The sequence below is a fragment of the Loxodonta africana genome, chromosome 15 (genome assembly GCF_030014295.1).
Source record: "Loxodonta africana isolate mLoxAfr1 chromosome 15, mLoxAfr1.hap2, whole genome shotgun sequence".
NCBI lineage: Eukaryota > Metazoa > Chordata > Mammalia > Proboscidea > Elephantidae > Loxodonta > Loxodonta africana.
The window spans coordinates 23,439,463-23,460,158 of record NC_087356.1 but is presented as its reverse complement, the minus strand read 5'-3'; the positions used below and the strand labels follow the sequence as shown (position 1 = coordinate 23,460,158).

Sequence of the window (20,696 nt, the reverse complement as noted above, 5' to 3'; positions counted from 1 at the left end):
TAGTCCTGAAAGTGACATCTTTGCTTTTTAGGGTTTTAAAGAGTTCTTTTACAGCAGATTAGCCCAATGCAATAAGTCTTTTGATTTCTTAACTGCTACTGCCGAATTAGGCAATTACTCATGTTCCCAAAACAATGAGTGATAAGATCAATTGTGTCCAAAAAAGTCAAGAGAGAGGAAGGAATGTAGAGGTATTTGAACCCTTTAGAGTCAGATGAAATTTGCCAAGAAAAGGTTCTTGAGAAAATCTTGAGGATATAGACGTCAAGTGTCCCAGACCTAGAAGAGGGGAAGCTTTTGTCCCCTTCCTCCATGCTTGAAACCCAGGTGTGGGGCTTAAGGACGTTTACTAAGCATGCGTTTCAAAAAACTATAAGCATTGAGATGTAGTTATTCCTATTTGCTCTTTTAATTGACCCAAGGTATAACCATTTTGCTGGAGAAACCCCATAATTCCTCTAACACGAGATGTAGGGAGGCCATTGAAGTCTCAGTCACCTGTTTTAACCCCCGAGAATGTAAAGAATGAGAACTGTGCAATGTGGGGTACCCATCTCTGCTCCTGAACTTCGAAAAGCCAGTGTCCTGGTTACAAGCACCAGCACTGTCTCTGCTGTCTGGTGGCAGAGACACACACATGCCTGCCATTCAGAGTTTTGGAGTGTGCGATGGTATCTCTGTGCGTGTGAAGATGAGCGGGTGCAGGTTTGGATGCAGGGCGTGATAGGTATGGCCTTGGAGGTATGCTTCAGGAAGTTCATGCTCAAAGACATCACCCTCAGAGTGGGTGCCGGCCCTCGGGCTCACTTGTGGGCCTGTTCAGGGTATAATCTATTTTCAGTCCACAATAGTCTTTTTAAAATAGGAGCAGAAACCTTAAGTAAAGAGAAGCATTGCATACAAATCTACAACCACTGAAAGAATGGATAGTTTCGAGGAAGGGTTTCTCCTCAAAATAGAATTCCTTCTATGGTAATTCAATACATTGCTGTAAAATTTTGCAGTTTCGGAGGGGAACGAACCAGAACGTGACAACAAACCTTAGGGAACCTGAGGAAGAAAAACCAAGTGGAGATGTTGTCACCAACCTATTGAGGTTAATTTAGGGAAATTTAACTCAGAAACGAAATGCGTGTTCCGGTATACCAGCTGTCTAGGCATGCCCTTCTGAACACGGTGCCAGGGCGCCTGAGTCATTGTACCAGCAGCAGACTGAGCAAGCCAGGGAGAACCAGTCCCACTGCCTCAATGTGAAAAGCACCCTCTGGAGGTGTCCTCAGAGCTGCCTGACCACATCAAGGATGTCACCACCGCTAACTGTGGTTAGAAAATGAGATGAAACTGATTTGTCTTTCCTAAACTAGACATAACAAAGGCTACCCTTTTTTTTCAGTCCCAGGCATTTTCACCAGCCTTATAATGTTGTTTGCCAAGCTTTTGCTGGAGCCATTTCATGATCAATTTGATTTAGCCAGAACGGACCTGGCAGAGATTTTGGTCACAATAACAATTCATTGCATGGACTACAAATTGCTACCTCCCTCCTGACCCTGTGGCCTGCCTGGCTCACACATGGCCTGGTGATTCGCTAGCCTCCCGGCACCATTGCCCACGCTGTAGTCTAGTGGAATAGTGGTAGAGAAGTATGGCTTTTTTGTGTGTGTGTGCGTGTGTGCATAAGAATCAGACTGTCTGGGTTCAAACCCTGGCTCTATCGCTTTGTAGCGTTATGACCTCTAGCAAGTTATTTAAACTTGATGACCCATATTTGAAGTGAGAATAACAATAGAGTTACTATTAGGAGCAAATTACATGATTTGTTTAAAGTACTTAGCACAATGCCTGTTTGTAAGGAAGCACTTAATAAATTTTAGTTGCTATTATAGTTAACCACTAATGATTTCTCAAAAGCCATTTTAACCAGATCAAGTCTGCGTGAAAAGGCTATTGAGCATGAAGTTTACCCTTTCTTATTTCTACAATTCCATTCCTTAAAAATGTGTGCGAGTATATTCATAGCTATTAACTTGGAGATGTTGGGTATCTGGTGTTGCTTCAAAAATGTTTTGCGTGGTTGTAAGTAACACCCCTCAAATAATATGTATCAGCACTGATGTGGATCCTGTCATTTCTTCATGCCTATTATATATGCACGTGTGAGACTGAAATGAATAAAAGCAGAACTTAGGCATTCCGGCCAAAGGAAGTGAGCTGAAAGGAAGAGAAGCTGAGCGTTTGGGAGGAGAAATTTGTCCTATCTCTCAGTCAGTGTCAGAATGTGGAAATGTTTACAAAATGCTCATTAAAAGAAAAAGGGATTTCCAGATAGAAACAAAATCTGGTGCACAAGTTTACACTAGAGAGATAAGAAAGGTTAGGCCCGTAGAAGGGATTTTGTTATCCAATTACTGCAACCTGACTTTTGGGGGGAGAGGAAGAGTGGTAGGGGGAGGGGGAGAGAGCGAAAGAGTTTCCAAACTTGTCAACTCTGATGACATGAGACATTTACGCTCCGCAAGATAAAACTGCCACTTAGAGCCCAGGAGAGCTAAACCTTCCTGGTTGGGCTGGGGGCTGGAGCGGAGTCATGGGTTCTCCGGCCCTGCGGCTGTGCGCTCTCTTCTGCCTGGCGGCTCACTTGGCTTCTGGCAGCCCCATCATGAGTCTTGAGCAGTCACCTCTGGAAGAAGACATGCCTCTCTTCGACGATGTCTTCTCAGAGCAAGATGGTGTCGACTTTAACACACTGCTGCAGAGCATGAAGAACGAGTTTCTCAAGACGTTGAACCTGTCTGACATCCCTATGCAGGATTCAGTCAAGGTTGACCCACCAGAGTACATGTTGGAACTCTACAATAAATTTGCAACAGATCGGACCTCCATGCCATCTGCCAACATCATTAGGAGTTTCAAAAACGAAGGTAAGTTTACATTTTCGCCCGTGAAAATTGGCTTGGGTTTTTTAAAGAAGTGGTAAGTAATTTTGTAATGCGTGGGAATGATATAGACAAGGGTGACTGAGTCTACAATACCCTTATATGGTCATTTCCGAGCCCAAAAAGACATTAAAGAAAATCTTTTAATCCAAAGCAGTAGAAAGTCTACCACTATGACAACTTTGACATCATAATTGGGTCTTTTTAAAATTTTAATTTGGCCACCAAGTAACAGAGCAAATTAATGTTGGCCCATGGAAACCCTGGTGGCGTAGTGGTTAAGTGCTACAGCTGCTAACCAAAAGGTTGGCAGTTCAAATCCACCAGGTGCTCCTTGGAAACCCTGTGGGGTAGTTCTACCCTGTCCTGTAGGGCCGCTATGAGTCAAAATTGACTTGACTGCAATGGATTTGATTTTGGATTTTACTACTATACATTTGTTTGCCATTTGCCACATAGGCCTCAATTTCCATCTTTGGCTTTTAATTGACTCAAAAATTTGTCAACTTCTACTTAGAGTGAAATTATGAAAACACAGACAAAACCTAAAAAGTTGTGATTTGTGTTTCACTCGAATTTTGAACAATTTTGTGATTTTATTTAAGGAATATTCAAAACTGGGTGAAAACTTACATTTGGAGATTCTTCCTAAAGTTTTGTTGTGTTTGATGGGTCATGCACATCCTCCACCACTGTTTATAGTTTCTGGGAAGTGTACGGGGCCCAATTAACGATCCAGCTTATCTTTTCTGTGTCTTTTTGAAGGACAATGCATGAGGCTTTAAAATATTGGTGAGAAAAGTGTTTCATCCGCCAAGATCTTTGAATTCAGTAACTAAATCTAATGGGATAGCAAATTAATCTCTTGTTTGACACAGCGCTAATTGGCCAATTTCTCCTTCTAATATCTAGGTAGAAGCTGTGAGACTAGAGAAGCTGACTCTTTAATATTTTCCAATTATGCTTTTATAGTCATTAAGCACATATAAAAGAGGGTTTAGACTGACATTGGCCAGATGTTCTTGAAAGCAGGAAAGGCAGTGGCAAAGAGATAGTTCAGGCATTGGAATTTTGAGAGCTGGTTGACTTAGTAGCTGGGAAGAATTAGCTTAATTTCTCTGAACCTCCATTTCCTCATTTGTAAATTGGGGATAATAATACCTATGCCACACAACTGAGTGACTCAAAAGAGATTATAGGTAAGAAAGTATTCCACTTGCTATGAAGTGCTGAATGAACTTTGTTGTTGTTGTTATTAGGTGGTGTCCAATCAGTTCTGATTCATAGCAACCCTACGTACAATAGAACAAAACAATGCCCGATTCTGTGCCACCCTCACAGTCGTTGCTATGCTTGAGCTCATTGTTGCAGCCACTGTGTCAATCCACCTCATTGAGGGTCTTCCTCTTTTTCTCTGACCCTCTACTTTACCAGGCATAATGTCCTTCTTCAGGGACTGGTCCCTCCTGATAACATGCCCAAAGTACATGTTTTTAAGGAGCTTTTAAGGAGCGTTCTGGCTGTACTTCTTCTAAGACGGATTTGTTTGTTCTCCTGGTAGTCAATGGTATATTCAAGATTCTTTGCCAACACCATAATTCAAACGCATCACTTTTTCTTTGGTCTTCCTTCTTTATTGTCCAGTTTTCACATGCATATGAAGCGACTGAAAATACCATGGATTGGGTCAGGCTCACCTTAGTCTCAAAGTGACATCTTTGCTTTTAAACACTTTAGACAGTTCTTTTGCAGCCCAATGCAATATGTCTTTTGGTTTCCTGACTGCTGCTTCCATGGTCGTTGATTGTGGGTCCATGTAAGATGTAATCCTTGCCTACTTCAATATTTTCTCCATTTATCGAGATGTTGCTTATTGGTCCAGTTGTGAGGATTTTTGTTTTATGTTGAGGTGCAATCCATAGTTATTATTAATGAATTAGTTAATATTCTAGCCATTGGAGTGAATTTTGAGTAAGTATTCCCTGCAATACCATTTGCCTATAAGTTTTAGTCAACCTCCAAAATTTCTAATAGCAACATATTTTAATGGAAATGGCCAACTGATTTACAGGTTCCTTTTGGAGATGAGTTTGAATTGAAAATGAACCACCTCCTTCTGTGGGAACCCTTTCTAAGTGCCTGGCAGGGGATGTGAGTGGGAAAATGGTGTTTGCATGCCTTGGGAAAGTAAGATTATTTTCAGTTCTCACTCGTTCAGAGGAGGATTTGGCTGATCTAGGTCAGGATGTGGAGTTTGCAGAACTTGTTATTACTCTTCTGATGCTTTGGGTCTGCTTAATGCATCTCCCTTAGAAGACAAAAACAAAAAACGTCAAACCTAAGTAATCAGTTTCTACCTCTAAGGTGGCAAAAGCGTGCTTTCAATTCCTAGCACTGCTACATCTTTGTGATCAATGATCTTTGCACTGAGGCTCAATGTTTTCCAATGTAAAATGAGCAGAGCTGCAATACCTGCCCTTTAGGGGTCATTGTAACAACTAAATAAGATGATGTTTGCAAAGCACCTGGCATATTAAATTAACTCAACAAACATTAGTTTCCTTGCCCTGAAATTCAACTCCTCCAGTGGTGCAGAGGTTAAGAACGTGGCTGCTAACCAAAAGGCCGACATTTTGAATCCACCAGCCACTGCCTGGAAACCTTGTGGGGCAGTTCTACTCTGTCCTGTAGAGTTACTATGAGTTGGAATCGACTGGACTGCAACAAGTTTGGTTTTTAGGTTTATCTAGTGCTTACTCCATTTGCATATGCACAGAACTTCACAGTGAACTTATTTTTTTAAACAGTTTTATTGCAGTATAATTGACATACAATAAACTGCACATATTTAAAGTAATTTGGTAGGTTTTGATATATGTGAACACCTGTTGATACCACAGCCACAATCAAGATAGTGAACATTTCTATCATTGCCAACAGTTTCCTTGGTCTCCTTTGTAATCCCTTCCTCCCACCATGGTGAACTTTTATTTGGCACTTTTCTTATCCATGGAACAACTAGTCTCCTCCATCTTGGGCCTTCTTATGTTCTCTGCTCAAGGAGGGTCAGTTGGTTCCATTCTTATAGTGGGCAGAAAGCTCCCAAACCACTTCTGCTTCTCACCCAAGAGCTTGATGATATGTTAAGGACATATGTCATGCCCATTAATCGATTTGGTCTTGTGTCCAAGATCATCAATTTATCAATATTTTTAAAGCACTGCCTCTGTTACAGGTATTGTTATAGGTTGGAGGAATAGAAGGAAGATTAAGCAGTGGTACCTGATGCATGATGGCAGTTTAGTTGGGAAGATCCATTCATAAAAATACAACTGAAATATAAGGATGTAAATTTAAAAGGTCAAAGGGGAGCTACAGAGAGGAAGTGCGCAAGTCACTCAGAGAGGAGTGAACTTCCAGATAAGGAAGTGAGGGAGGGATCGTGGAACAGGGAAGGATCAGAGCTGGGTCTTGCCATACACTGGATAAATGGAGATGAGGCAAGAGCACTCTCCAAAGGGTCAGAACAGATCCAAAGATGTGAACTACAGTACAGCAAAGGAGTGTTTTGGCAGGTGGTAAGGAGCTCAGTCTCTTGAAACAGGAGGGTTTACAAATTCATTCAATCATTCAACAAATATTAATAGCCAATTGCAGAGTCTCATGCACTATAGAGGATGAGGATCTATGGCCGATCAAGAAGTTAAGACTTGGAAAGCCTGGTGGAGTAGTGGTTAAGAACTACAGCTGCTAACCAAAAGGTCAGCAGTTTGAATCCACCAGACACTCCTTGGAAACCCTATGGGGCTGTTCTACTTTGTCCTTTAGGGTTGCTATGAGTTGGATGGCCGATCAAGAAGTTAAGACTTATCAGTCACAAATTATGGAACTGGGAGGGGCCTTAGAGATTGTGTGGGCAAGCCCTCAGTTTTCCATCTAGTGACTAGCTATCATATGGGACAAGTTAATGAGTTTGAATTCTCTCCATAGGTCACTATTGAGAGCCAAGCTAGTAAGTTTAAGTTCATTCCATTAGCCAGTATTTCCTTGCAGCAGTGGAAAGGTGATCTTGGGTGGTAACCAGAGGAAGCTGTCTTATTTAAAACAGTATATATTTTTATTAATGTGGATTAGGAAAAAAAAAAAAAAAACTATCACAATCACATCAAACCCCTCATTTTACGAATTCTGTTGCTTACGGTAAGTGTAAAAGAAGCAGCAAATGTAAAAATAATCAGATCAAGTTAAAGAAAAATATTAAAGAGTATAATCTGGAACAGGGACCCAATACATACCGGCTGCTGTCAAGTTGATTCCGACTCACAGCAACCCTATAGGACAGAGTAAAACTGCCCCATAGAGTTTCCAAGAAATGTCTGTTGGATTTGAACTGCTGACCTTTCGGTTAGCAGCTGTAGCATTTAACCACTATGCTACCAGGGTTTCCATGTAATATTTGTGCTGCTGTTATCAGTACCCATTGCCGAAGGGACCCAATAAAAGTCATGAATTGGTTGTATAGTTGTCGAAACACTACCAAAGATGATAGAGAATACCTCAGTTGGTAGTCCTTAACATCATTGGTGTCATGGATCCGTTTGATAATCTGATGACAAATGCCTTCAAGGAGTGCTTGTAGACAGCTATTATCTAAAGCAAATGCACAGGGGCCTTGGACTTACAGAAAAATTATCAGATAGAAATTCAACATGGTAGTATTTGAAGTTGTGCTTATAAGGTTAAAGAGCCTTTAAGAAGTTATTTAATAAATATTCTTGTGCCAAATTCCATGTTGGGTGCTAAGGGTATAACACTAAGACAACTAATCCATCTCCAAAGTTTATTTTCTCCCATTCCACCTTAAAGAGGACCACATACCCAAATATCAAATGCTGTGACCTGGCTGGTTTATGGCTGTCTTGATGACCTTGTCAGGCTTTGTTTTCAAGAGGAGGGGTCGGTAAACTGTTTCTATTAAGGGGCAAATAGTAAATATTTTAGGCTTTGTGGGCCACCTGTTATCTATTGCAATTATTTAACTACGCCCCTGTAACACAAAAACAGCAATAGATCATGCAGAAACAAATGGGCTGGGATGTGTTCAATAAAATTTTATTTCCAAAATCAGGTTGTGGGCAAGATGTGGCCCATGGGCCATAGTTTGCCAACTCCTTGTCTGTTGATGTTCTTAGGTGCCACTGACTCAATTTCAACTCATAGCAACCCCATGTGACAGAATAGAACTGCCCCATGGTGTTTCCTAGGCTATAATCTTTACAGAAGGAGATTGCCAGGTCTTTCTCCCATGGAGCCCCTGGATGGGTTCAAACTGCCAATCTTTCAGGGAGCAGCTGAGATCAGTGCTCAGTCACTTATGTGGGGATCTCCACCCCTTACAAATACAAGTATGAAAAGCTGAGAAGTCTTCATCACTGAAAATCTTCAAGAAAAGAACAGCCACCACATTTCCCATTTTATGATTACTCACTGGTTAGAAAACAGGGGGCTTGCCTTCACAGTCTCAAGGTCCCTCTCAGTTCTGCAATTCTATGACTAATAAGCTGCTCAAGCAAGTCTGGATGAGTTTCCTCCTACCCATTAGGTCAATACTTTTCATTTCAGTCTTGGCAGCCTAAGTCAGTTTAGCATTCTACCATTGAACTTTCATAATTTTATGTATCACAGAATGCTACCATTGTGTTTGTTTTCACTGACCTTCTCCCCTCCTTCTTTATGACGCTTCCTACGTGGATAGACCCTCTCATCACATAAGTAAGCAGCTGTTTTTCTCTGAAACATATTGAAATTCTAATTTTTGTCTTTTTTTTTTTTTTTTTGGACAGAGCTTTTTACCCAACCAACCAGTTTTGACGGGCTCCGGAAATACCCTCTCCTCTTCAACATGTCCGTCCCTCACCATGAAGAGATCATCATGGCTGAACTCAGGTTGTATACCCTGGTGCAAAGAGACCGCATGATATATGAAGGAGTGGACCGAAAAATTACCATTTTTGAAGTACTAGAAAACAAAGAGGACAGAGGAGGTGAAAGAAACATGCTGATTTTGGTGTCCGGAGAGATCTATGGAACCAACAGTGAGTGGGAGACATTTGATGTCACAGATGCTATCAGACGTTGGCAAAAGTCAGGCTCATCCACCCACCAACTGGAAGTCCATATTGAGAGCAGACATGAAGAAGCTGAGGACCCAGGCAGGGGACAACTAGAAATAGACACCAGTGCCCAGAATAAGCATGTGCCTTTGCTTGTCGTGTTTTCTGATGACCAAAGCAGTGAAAAGGAGCGGAAGGAGGAACTGGATGAAATGATCGCTCATGAGCAACTTCTGGAGCTGGACAGCTTGGGCCTGGACGGTTTTTCCAGTGGCCCTGGGGAAGAAGCTTTGCTGCAGATGAGGTCAAACATCATCTATGACTCCACTGCCCGAATCAGAAGGAACGCCAAGGGAAACTACTGCAAAAGGACCCCTCTCTACATCGACTTCAAGGAGATTGGGTGGGACTCCTGGATCATTGCTCCGCCTGGATATGAAGCCTACGAATGCCGCGGTGTTTGTAACTACCCCCTGGCAGAGCATCTCACACCCACAAAGCATGCAATTATCCAGGCTTTGGTCCACCTCAAGAATTCCCAGAAGGCTTCCAAAGCCTGCTGCGTGCCCACGAAGCTAGAGCCCATTTCCATCCTCTATTTAGACAAGGGTGTTGTCACCTACAAGTTTAAATATGAAGGCATGGCCGTCTCTGAATGTGGCTGTAGATAGGAGTCCCGTGGCTTATTTAACAATTGTAAATGTGTATATTGTGTTCCTATTTAATGCGATTATTTAATGAAGGTGTACAGATATATAGGCTTACTGCCTTAGGGGAATGGACAGGTCAGTTTGCTGTAGGAAATGCATATTTCGCTCTACACTCTAGTTCCTTTCAATCTGTTTTTCTTTTGGCTCTTTCGACTTGCCTTTGTTTGGCAGTGCCATCTCTCACAGCAGATGGCAAGCCCACACTACTTGTCCTCTATGTAAATCTGGAAACAACACCCCCTAAACAGAAATATAGTATCAAAAGATACATATTTGTATATGTATATGTGTACATACATGAATTTATAAATATCTTTTGGTTCTATAGAGGCCCGATTAAGCTCATAAATATATATGACTCACTCAAACGTGTATATATTAAAAGCCAGTGGTATGATCTCAATCACTGATCTCAACCCCTTCTCTGAGTAGGATTTATGTCAAGACTATTTGTACCAGGTATTTAACCATCCAAGGAGCCCTGGTGGCACAAAGGTTAAGTGCTAGGCTGCTAAGCGAAAGGTCAGTGGTTCAAACCCATCAGCTGTTCTGTGGGAGAAAGATGTGGCAGTCTGCTTTCGTAAAGATTACAGCCCTGGAAACCCTATGGGGCAGTTCTACTCTATCTTATAGAGTTGCTATGAGTTGGAATTGACTTGACAACACACAACAACAACAATTTAACCATCCTATACAGAGTCCCCAGGTGGTACAAATGGTTAGTGTTTGGCTGTGAACTGAAAGGTTGTCAGTTTGAGTCCACCAAGAGGTACCTCAGAAGAAGGCTCTGGCAATCTGCTTCCAAAAAATTAGCCATTGAAAACCGTATGGTGCGCAGTCTGCTCTGACACACATGGGGTCATCATGAGTTGGAATCGACCCAATGGCTTCCAGTTTTTTTTGTGGAGTTTTACATATCCTAAATACTGTTGGAAATGTAAGTGTAGCTTTTGCCAGTTGAGTTTCTGCCATTGTTCAGAGCAGCAGGGCCTGGTGAAGGATGCCGCATGTTTGAGGGGAGGTGCTTTTTGATGTAGAAACCAAACCTCTTTGAGAGGCAACATGGCCTTAGGAATACAAGAGCAACAAATGAACCCACAAGGGACTAGGGTGCTCTAGAGGGCAATGCCTGGCCAAGAAAGGAAAACAGGGGACTACAGGGTGAAATCTATTCCTGGAAAGCAAGGCCACAGTGCTGGCTTTTATTGCTGCAGGGGGGAGAGGAGGTTAGAGGGGGCTTGGAGGGAAGAAGAGGCAAGGGATATAGATGCCATCTTCAGATGTATTTGCAAAATTATAACCAGTTCTGATTGGGGAATTCAATCTTTTGGGCAAAATAAAGTTATTTAAGACTGGGGGAGGAAATTCAGAAGGGACCTCTATGTTAGACTATGCACTTCTTAACGTTTTTCTTCACTTCTTAATATTTCCCTCTTGTTTCTACCCCTCTGCTCTTGCTCTGTTTCCTCATTTCCCTCCCTTCTTTCTTCTTTGCCCAAATACCTTCCCTCCTCTTCCCACTCTCATGCCCTGTCTTTATTGACCTCCACTACCCTTGCTGTGGGCTAGAAGCAGACACAAAAGAAGCTGCTGTCGGGATAAAATGGGTTAGTGTTCTAATCTCGAGATTCCGCATTGATATTTAATTTGGTTTGATTTTAATATTATTCTCTATGAAATGCTTTGTCCATGAACAAATACAAGTAAAAGACAACTAAATCTCAAAATAAAGCATTTAAACAAACAAAAATAAATAAATAGACTCACAAGCAAATGACTCCACAGTGAAGCCTGAATTCTGGTTTGCTCCATGGTATTTACTCTGCAGCCTTCCTGAACTTGTCCCAGCTGAGGTCTGGGAAGTATAAGTGTTCCTGACAGGAGTGGTCTGACAGTGGGGGCTGTGAGGACACTGAGACCCTGGCTCCAGTACTAGTCGCCCTGTGGCAGGGTCAGGGGCTTTGTGCAGAAGGAACCTGAGCAGAGCTGTTCTCAAACCTTCACACACCTCCAGGCAGGTGACAAGGATGGTTCAAGATAGAATCGGAAATGTGGATTCTAGTACATTGTCCCCCACTCATCCCAATGAATGTTTCCTCAAAAAGTCTCGCACTTTTATTTTTCTTTAACCTGGGAAACTAGCAGTCTCCCTTTCACAACCCCTTAGAGTTACAAATTTACTTTGAACTAGAAAATGGAAGTGAGGGAAATTATTTGGAAGGACATTTTGCCCAATTTTGACCTTAGCTCCGTACTTCCGTTGCCCAATGGTGTCCGGAAGGGGTGTCCTGGGGTAATTCATTGTCCCTAGAAGAGTGGAATTTCAACCATAAGTGTGTATACAGAAATTGACAATTTGAGATGTCCAAGGAACTCGGAATTGTTCGTTTATGGAATAGCCTTCACATAAAATGACGTGTGTGTGTGTGTGTTTGTCTGTGTGCAACTGGCTTTAGATAGCCAAACTTAGTGCCCTCAAAGGAATGTAGTGCATCTTTTATAATTCATGGTACACAATGTATACTCTACGGTACTTCTTATCTTTTCAAATGGTACTGTAATAGATATACAGTAAAACTGGCTGAATGGGATAGCTCTGGTTAGATAAAAATCAAGCAATATTTTCTTTATATGGAAAATATAAGACATGAGTGTGCTGGTATATGTTGCCCATAGTGTTCGGGGTGGGGGGTTAGGGGCGTCTTGATTTGATATGTGAGTTTCAATGGTGTGAATATTCCCACTTGACATCAAAATTCATGGCTTATCTCAAGTACCAATGAGATGTTGACTGGCTTGCAAAATTCCTGAAAATTTAATCATGGGCTCTTGAAAGCCCACAAGAGCCAGCACACCAGTAACACGAACACGGTGATATTAGAACACAAATGCCACGCTAGCCTTTGCTTCCCCCATCTCACCGGGACACCTGGTCAACCCTTGCTGTGAGCACTTATTATCACTATACTGTTTAAGAGATGTGAAAATCTAAGCTATCAGCAATTAGACTCCATACTCCAGATGTTTCTCCTTTTACCAAAGTCCAGATGTAAACCTGTATTTCTATGATTTTTCTCCTCCGTATGGAAAGCGAATATATAGAGCCACATATTGGTTATTCAAATGCTACTACTTGCATACACTTCTTTTTTTTTTTTTGCTTTCTCCTCATCGAAAACCAGAAATGCATAAGCCATAAAGAGAATTTTCTCTGGTCCCCTCCAACCCATCTCTTTTTAGATCCCTCACAGTACATCTGCGAGCCCTCTATACCCCTGCATTAATAGTAAACTATAAAATTGTCAAAGTCTTAGAAAGTAGAACTTACTAAGGTCTTCTCTGGTCATAGACTCTTTGCTAGGACTCATGGCAGCCTTTTATGGCAGAGTTATCATCACTGGAACCCATCAAGCTAAACAACCCTTGAAGGGGGTCGGAACAGACTTTGGCAGCCAACAACTCAAATATTCATGTAGAAGTTTCTGGGCTTCCTCCTATTTATTGATTGCTGTATTTATTTTTGTAATATAGTGTAGAATACCAAATATTTTATTTTTATGTTTGTAATTCCCTCTTGGGTAAAATATTTTTCTGTGCTTTTCCGATAGTATCCTTCCTCAAAATATAGCTTATTGACTATAGATGGCCTATATTTTCATCTCTCTTTTGCCTGAGCATTTCTTGTATTTTAAGGAGCCTTGCCATAAGCTTGCCATAACTTTGTATATTTGTGTCTTGTAGGCATGCTGTGAGCCCCTTAGGATGTTTACTGGTTTGTACAGTGTTAATTGAAATGTAAGCATTCTGGAAAATATTTAACCAATAAATGATCATGTTCTTGCATAAGCTGATGTTGTCCTTTTATTGTAGGCCCTGGACATTCAGACAGGGCATATCCATGAGAACTAAATACTGTAAGACGTTTTAGGAATACAATTGCTGTTCAGGGAACTGGGTCGTATTTAACAGGGTCTTTTTGTCCTCCAAAGTGAGTGCTTCCTCCTCTGGCTCTATCCCTTGCCTTCAGTGACCCACCAATTCAGAGGCTTAATTGGGCAAATCCACTTAAATTTACCAATAACTTTACAAATGGCCAAAATTTTAATATAGTGATTTCCAAGAGAGTGAGTCTCAAAGCAGCCAATTCTTTTCCTTTGTATAATTTTTTGGCATGGAAAATTAATGGGAAAAAAAAAAACTTTTCCTACAACTGTTAATAAATATTTTGGTCTTCTTTTGAATCTGTATTCTTCAAGAGGATATTTTCATATAAAGGGATTTTACATATTACTTCTTATTGGATTCATCAATAGACCCTAAAGCCAAACAACACTTTTGGGGAGAAAAAAAAAGTTTTTTTTCTATTTATCTACAACATAGAAGGGACCTTGTCCTTTTTAAAGACTGTGGATCTTTTCATAGAGTCACCGTTGATTGTACTTAGCCTTTTGCAGTTGCGCAAGCTCACATGAAAAAGGAAATGTCACGTATATTATTCCCCCAAAACAAAGACATTTAATTTCACACATTGGACACAAGGGAAGTAGACAACATTGTACAATAACAGTAGAGGAAGAGTGTTTCTAGGTGTGGAATGTTTTCCATAAGATAACCCCATCAAGAATAACTGTTCGCTGTGTTCAGCACTTTTTACCACTCATGAGCACTTGTTTTTATGAGCCCATGGCCTGGGGGGCAGATGTGCTAATGTCTACCTTACGAACTTCCACAAAGCCCGGAATCAGCTAATACCACGAACACACTGGTTCAACCAAAACACATGTATGTTCTCGTGTGAAACATGTTCATTATCTATGTCTTAATTTATGTAGTGGTTACTAGATGAAAATGAAGATGGAAATATTTTACTCCGTGTTCATAAAGCAAATATGTACATTCAGAAAGAGTCATCTTGTTAAATAAATGGAAAAAATTATTTTGGTAATATTTGCAGGTTAATTTTTCCTTGAGTTGAAATCTGAGTTTTGCTCTTTGTTTGATTGTTTTACATTTTCCCTTCAGAGTTTATCCAGATGGAATAAAACGCCCCAATTTTTGTTTTGCTGCATTAGTAGAGCATGACCTGAAGAAATGATCAGTGTTTTTAGCTTCTAAGTGGTCTCACCAAGTAGCCCTAGAGCAAGGGATTTTGTTGATGTAACAACGTCAAGAAACATGTAAGGCTCTACCATTTTACATGACTTTGTGTAAATCCCATGAACTCTGGGGATATACATAGAAAACAAAATTGGCTCTAACTGGCTCTTCTTTGTCAACCACTGAGAAACACTTCTTTGGATTCTGAATGAGACAGATTAGAGAGCAATTACTTTAGGAAAAACACTCAGGCAAAATTTCACTGGCATTTGATTATTGAACCTCATAGAATCTCAAGCTTAGAAAGGATCTTCAAAAATTATCTTGTGTGCTCCAATTCCTTCAGCAGCCCACCAAAGCACTTTCAGCTTTTCTGCAAATATTAGTAGTGAGAAGATAGCATGTTACCTCCTTAAGGGCACTTATCACATTTTTAGATGGCTTTTGGCTGCTAAGTAAAAGGTTGGCAGTTCAAATCTACCAGCTGCTCCTTGAAAACCCTATAGGGCAGTTCTACTCTGTCCTATCGGGTTGCTATGAGTCAGAATCAACTTGACAATCACTCATGGAGTCCCTCCTGACTTCCAGCTCATAACTCTTGGGGTTGTACACACATGTCTAATCCCCCACCTTCCTGGATGCCCTTCCTGTATGCAAGCAGCTCTCTTCTCCTCTCAACATCTCTGTTGCCACAACGGAGTGTGTCTGAGGATATGGCCAAGCACGCTGCGCTCCTTCCTCAGCCAGATGGAAACGGAAGACCTGTACCTGGGCTAGACCTGCCACCTCAGGGGTAGCAGGCCTGGTAGACAGGCAGACCCCACTTCCTCTTCCGAAAGGAAGCTCATTCTCATGGCTGAATGTAGGATTTGAAGAGCATAGACAGAGCCCCAAGTGGACTAAATCTCCTTCCAGCAGACAGCCAACTTGCACCTCCTTTGGAATGAATCTTCCAATATCCTGGCTCTAGGCTACATTTGCAAGTGTGTCAGTGGGGGAGCGCAGCCCTTGTCATGGAATAAGAATTGATAAGGGAGAGACAAGAGTTCTAGTCATAGAGGAAAGGGAGCAGAAAACCCAAGATGGGGCTTAGGACAAAGCTAAACTGAAAAAAAAAAAAACTAAAGAGGTCCAAAAAGTCAATTTCATGACTTGATTTTGAACTGTTCAGCAACTTAGCCATTCTTTCCTGTAAATTATTCCATTTACGAATGGTTCTTAACACTCTTTACATACGATTTGACCAGGTGATATGTGCAGGTTATTTTGACCATGTATGTTACCACACTGACACAGGACCCCTGCCGCCCTTGCTCTGAGGGGTTCCGAGTCTGCTGATGCAGCCTGGGATCAAGTTGGGCAGACACAACCTGCTAGTTATTTTGGGGAGAAGACTGTCTACAAAGTAAGAGAAAAAATTATTTTTAAAGCTCAGATTATACATTTAAAAAATACATTACGAGCTCTAATAATTTTCCCAATGGAAATTGATCTTTGTGGTATTGTAGGAATATCATGTCATGAGACTCAGTGCATTTGACACAAGTCACAAGGGCGACAGCACACTTTTGAGGGGAAGTGACTATTTGTAAATAAGGGGCCTATTTGGAGAAGGTGAGATCTTGTTAACTTGAATGGTTATAAATGGATTATGCGATTATCTCCGACTCACTCTCTGGAACTGTCAGTTTACAAGAAACAGTTCCTGCCCTCTCTTAACCTTTCTCAGACCATTCACACATACCCAAACGGCTCATCTCCTTCCAAGAAGAAAACCCAGAAACACATGGGCACCCCGATCCATTTTTACTCTTAAATGTGATGCTGAGAATCTTACAAAGAATTTAGGCTACTCAATTCAAATAAAGATTCTTTGGTGGGAGGCATGAAGCACCATTCTCAAACCAGGTTATTGTTGTTGAGTGCTGGTAAGTCAATTTCAACTCATAGCAACCCCATAGGACAGGGTAGAACTGCCCCATAGGTTTTCCTAGGCTTTAATCTTTACTGAAGGAGATTGCCACATTTTTCTGCCTGATAGTGGCTGGTGGGTTCGAACCCCACTGATCTTTTGGTTAGCAGCTGAATGCTTAACTACTATACCACCAGGCCTCCTTACCTAATTATAAGGAAACATCAGATGAATCCATTTGAAGAACATTCTACAAAGTGACTGTATTATATTCATTAAAAACATCAACAGAAGGCATAGAAAGACTGAGGCACTGCTATAGATTAAAAGAGGCTAAAAAGACATGACAGACAACTAAATGCAACTTGTGGATTTGATCTTATACCTGACCCTCAGCTCCCCAAAATGGTGAGAAGGACATTATGTTCATTGTTAAGCTGGGTGATGCAAATGGTTAGTGTGCTGGCTGCTAATCCAAAGGCTGGCACTTTGAGTCCACCCAGCAGTACCTAGGAAGAAAGGCCTGGCAATCAATGTTATGGATTGCATTGTGTCCCCCCAAAATGTGCATCAACTTGGGTAGGCCATGATTCCCAGTATTATGTGGTCGTCCACCATTTTGTTGTCTGATGTGATTTTCCTACGTGTTATAAATTCTACCTCTATAGTTAATGAGGCAGGATTAGAGGCAGTTATGCTAATGAGGCAGGATTCGATCTACAGGATAAGGCCGTATCTCGAGTCAATCTCTTTTCAGATATAAAAGAGAGAATCAAGCAGAGAAGAAGGGAATCTCATGCCACCGAGAAAGATGCACCAGGAAAGGAGTGTGTCCTTTGGACCCGGGGTCCCTGTCCTAAGTAGCTCCTAGACCAGGGGAAGATTGATGACAAGGACCTTTCCCTAGAACCAACAGAGAGAAAAAGCCTTCCCCTGGAGCTGTTGCCCTGAATTCGGGCTTCTAGCCTCCTAGACTGTGAGAGAATAAATTTCTGTTTGTCAAAGTCATCCACTTGTAGTATTTCTATTATAGCAGCATTAGATAAATAACACAATCAGTTTCCAAAAAATCAGACAGTGAAAACCCAATGGAGCACAGTTCTTCTCTGACACACATGGGATCACCATGAGTTGAAATCAACTTGATGGCAGCTGGTGGTGGTGTTGAAGCCCACTGCTTCTTAGGTGGCAGAGTGCCCAGCCTTATCAATCGTACACTCTCAAGTAACATTCATTTTAAAAAATCTTCGGCAGGGCTATGGCCATTTTCCTGAATCTGTGAGACATTATGCAGGAGGAGTAGCTAGGCTTTTTGCCCAATGCAGTGTCTAAGAACCAAGCAAGCAGCAATACAAATGAGACCTTTGCCCAGTAGGCAAACTCAATGGAACAATCAGAGCTGAGAGGAAACTGCTCACCAGTGTGACAAACCTGGTGTCGATAAATGAGCTGAAACAGCTCAGCACTAGATTCCCCAGAAAGAAGCACTCTTTTTGGTCAATAAACCATCTGTTCCAAGTGTTTAGAAAACAGATCTCCAAACACTGGTAATTTAAACTTCCTTATACCCCAGTTCAATATTTGATAAGAAAAAAGTGCTAACAGGATGGGAACGGAGTTACTATATTAAGAAACCTAGCCAGAACAAACACCAGCCCCTGCAGTTATTTTGTTTATACTGCAGACCAATCCATGTTAATTAACATAATATTTATATGAGACCAGCTCCTCTTACATCTTTTGCGGCAGCTGTCACATGTTTTGTTCTCCACTTTTTTTTTTTTTAGTTCCTGCAAAAGCAAAATTGCGTAATATCCTTGAGTGAGGTGTAAACAGTGGAATCGCATTACAGCATTTTAATTCTCAAGGACCAGGTCCACCTGTTTTGTGCAATTTGGGATCAGACATCAGAATGTCAGATAAAATACAGAACACCCAGTTAAATTTTATTTCAGATAAACAGTGAATTCTTTTTTTTGGTGTAAGTATGTCCCAAATGGGGAAAACCTGGTGGCGTAGTGGTTAAGTGCTACAGCTGCTAACTCAAGGGTTGGCAGTTCAAATCTGCCAGCCGCTCCTTGGAAACTCTACGGGGCAGTTCTACTCTGTCCTATAGGGTCGCTATGAGTTGAAATCGACTTGAAGGCACTGGGTTTGGTTTTTGGTTTTTTGGTTATGTCCCAAATATTGCATAGATCATACGTACACTCAAAAAAAAAAAAATCATTGTTTATCTCAACTTTAAATTCAACTGGGCATCTTGGTTTTTATTTGCTAAATCTGGCACTCCTAGTCAGGTATTGCTCAGAAAACTTAATTGAGAAGAAAGAGCTGGATGAAAATAAAGGCGATCTCCCTTCCATTCCTAAAAGGGATAGTCAGAGGATCACAAACCAAGCCTGCTGGCAGAGTTCGTTGTTGAAGGACAGCTTCTTTGAGACTTAAAGTTGAGATCCACTTGACCATAATACCTACTATTAGTACTAAAAACAGGACAAATACCTAACACTTCATTGTCCAAGTGAGGAAAATGAATTACAGAGGAAGTAGTCACACATCAAAAGTCATACCGCCTGTCAAAAGTGGAGCCGGGTTTGAAGCCAGGCAGCTCAATTTCAGCCATTAAGCACCTAACTGCAATGTCATTCTCCCTTCTACTCAAAACTACGAAGTACTGAATTTTCATACCTGTTTTCTTATCAAATTGATCTGCCCCCAAAGTGGAATCTTCCAAGCCATAGGGAAGAGACACCAAGTAGGCCCCCTGCCTCAGGTCCCAAGCCACTTCACAGTTCCAGGTAAGACCCAACATGGTCTTTCTTCCATTCCTCCCACAGGGCTCCACTCGCCTACTCTTCTGTCATCTTTTGAGCTTCCATTCCCTAGTCCATCCTGGAGAATGGAGTAGGGAAAGGGATGCAGCAGGATAGGGCCAGCCTCCCTCCGCCTGTCCCTTATTAACATACAGGTCCTTTAGGTTAAGAGTACACTGAGGATTCTGCATAGAGACAGACATGGAGTGACGAAAAGCGCAGATGTGGGACACATACACAGGTGGGACGTTTGTTTTTCTCTGAGTACTGCTGGCTCATCACCACATTTCTCAGAAGTTTCTCTTAATGTTGGGAGACTAGAAGGTGTTAGGTACAGGACAAGATGCTCAGCCCACAGCTCAGGGAGGAAACTGACGTTGTCAAAGATTTCCTTCTACTTGGATCCACAATCAACACCCCTGGAAGAAACAGTCAGGAAATCAAATGACATATGGCCCCTGGACAACCTTTTAGCTCAGTACTAAAGTCACTGCTAAGGTTCACCCTTCAGCTAAAGATTAGACAGGCCCGTAAAACAAAATGAGACTAAACGGGCACACCAGCCCAGGGGCAAGAACGAGAAGGCAGGGGGACAGGAAAGCTGTAACGGGGAACCTAAGGTTGAGAAGGGGAGAGTGTTGACATGTTGTGGGGTTGGTAACTAATGTCGCAAAGCACTGTGTATTAATTGTTTAATGAGAAACCAATTTGCTCTGTTAACCTTCATCTAAAGTACAATTTTTAAAAAATCAAGCGGCAAGTTGCACTGGACAAATCTGCTGCAAAATATCTCTAAAGCTTTAAAAGACAAAGATGTCACTTTGATGATTAAGGTGTTCCTGCCCCGAGCCATGGTCTTTTTAATTGTTTCATATTCAATTGCCTCATATGCATACAAAAGATGGACAAAGAAAAAGAAGGATCTAAGGAGAATTGATGCATTCAAATTGTGGTGTTGGCAAAGACTACTGGATATAACATGGACTGCCAAGAGAACAAACAAATCAGTCTTAGAAGAAATACAACCAGAATGCTCTTTAGAAGCAAGGATAGTGTCTTAGTTCGCTGGTGCTGCTATAACAGAAATAACACAAGTGGGTGACTTTAACAAAGAG

At 41.4% G+C, this 20,696-nt stretch overlaps 1 protein-coding gene across 1 annotated transcript; it reads left to right on the top strand.

The window, feature by feature from the left end:
- Window positions 1–1,608: 1,608 nt before the first annotated feature.
- Window positions 1,609–9,720, top strand: BMP10 (bone morphogenetic protein 10). The gene is made up of 2 exons (XM_003413658.4): window positions 1,609–2,921; window positions 8,780–9,720. The coding sequence occupies exons 1-2, from the start codon at window positions 2,588–2,590 to the stop codon at window positions 9,718–9,720; spliced, it is 1,275 nt and encodes a 424-aa protein (XP_003413706.1). The 5' UTR covers window positions 1,609–2,587.
- Window positions 9,721–20,696: the final 10,976 nt, after the last annotated feature.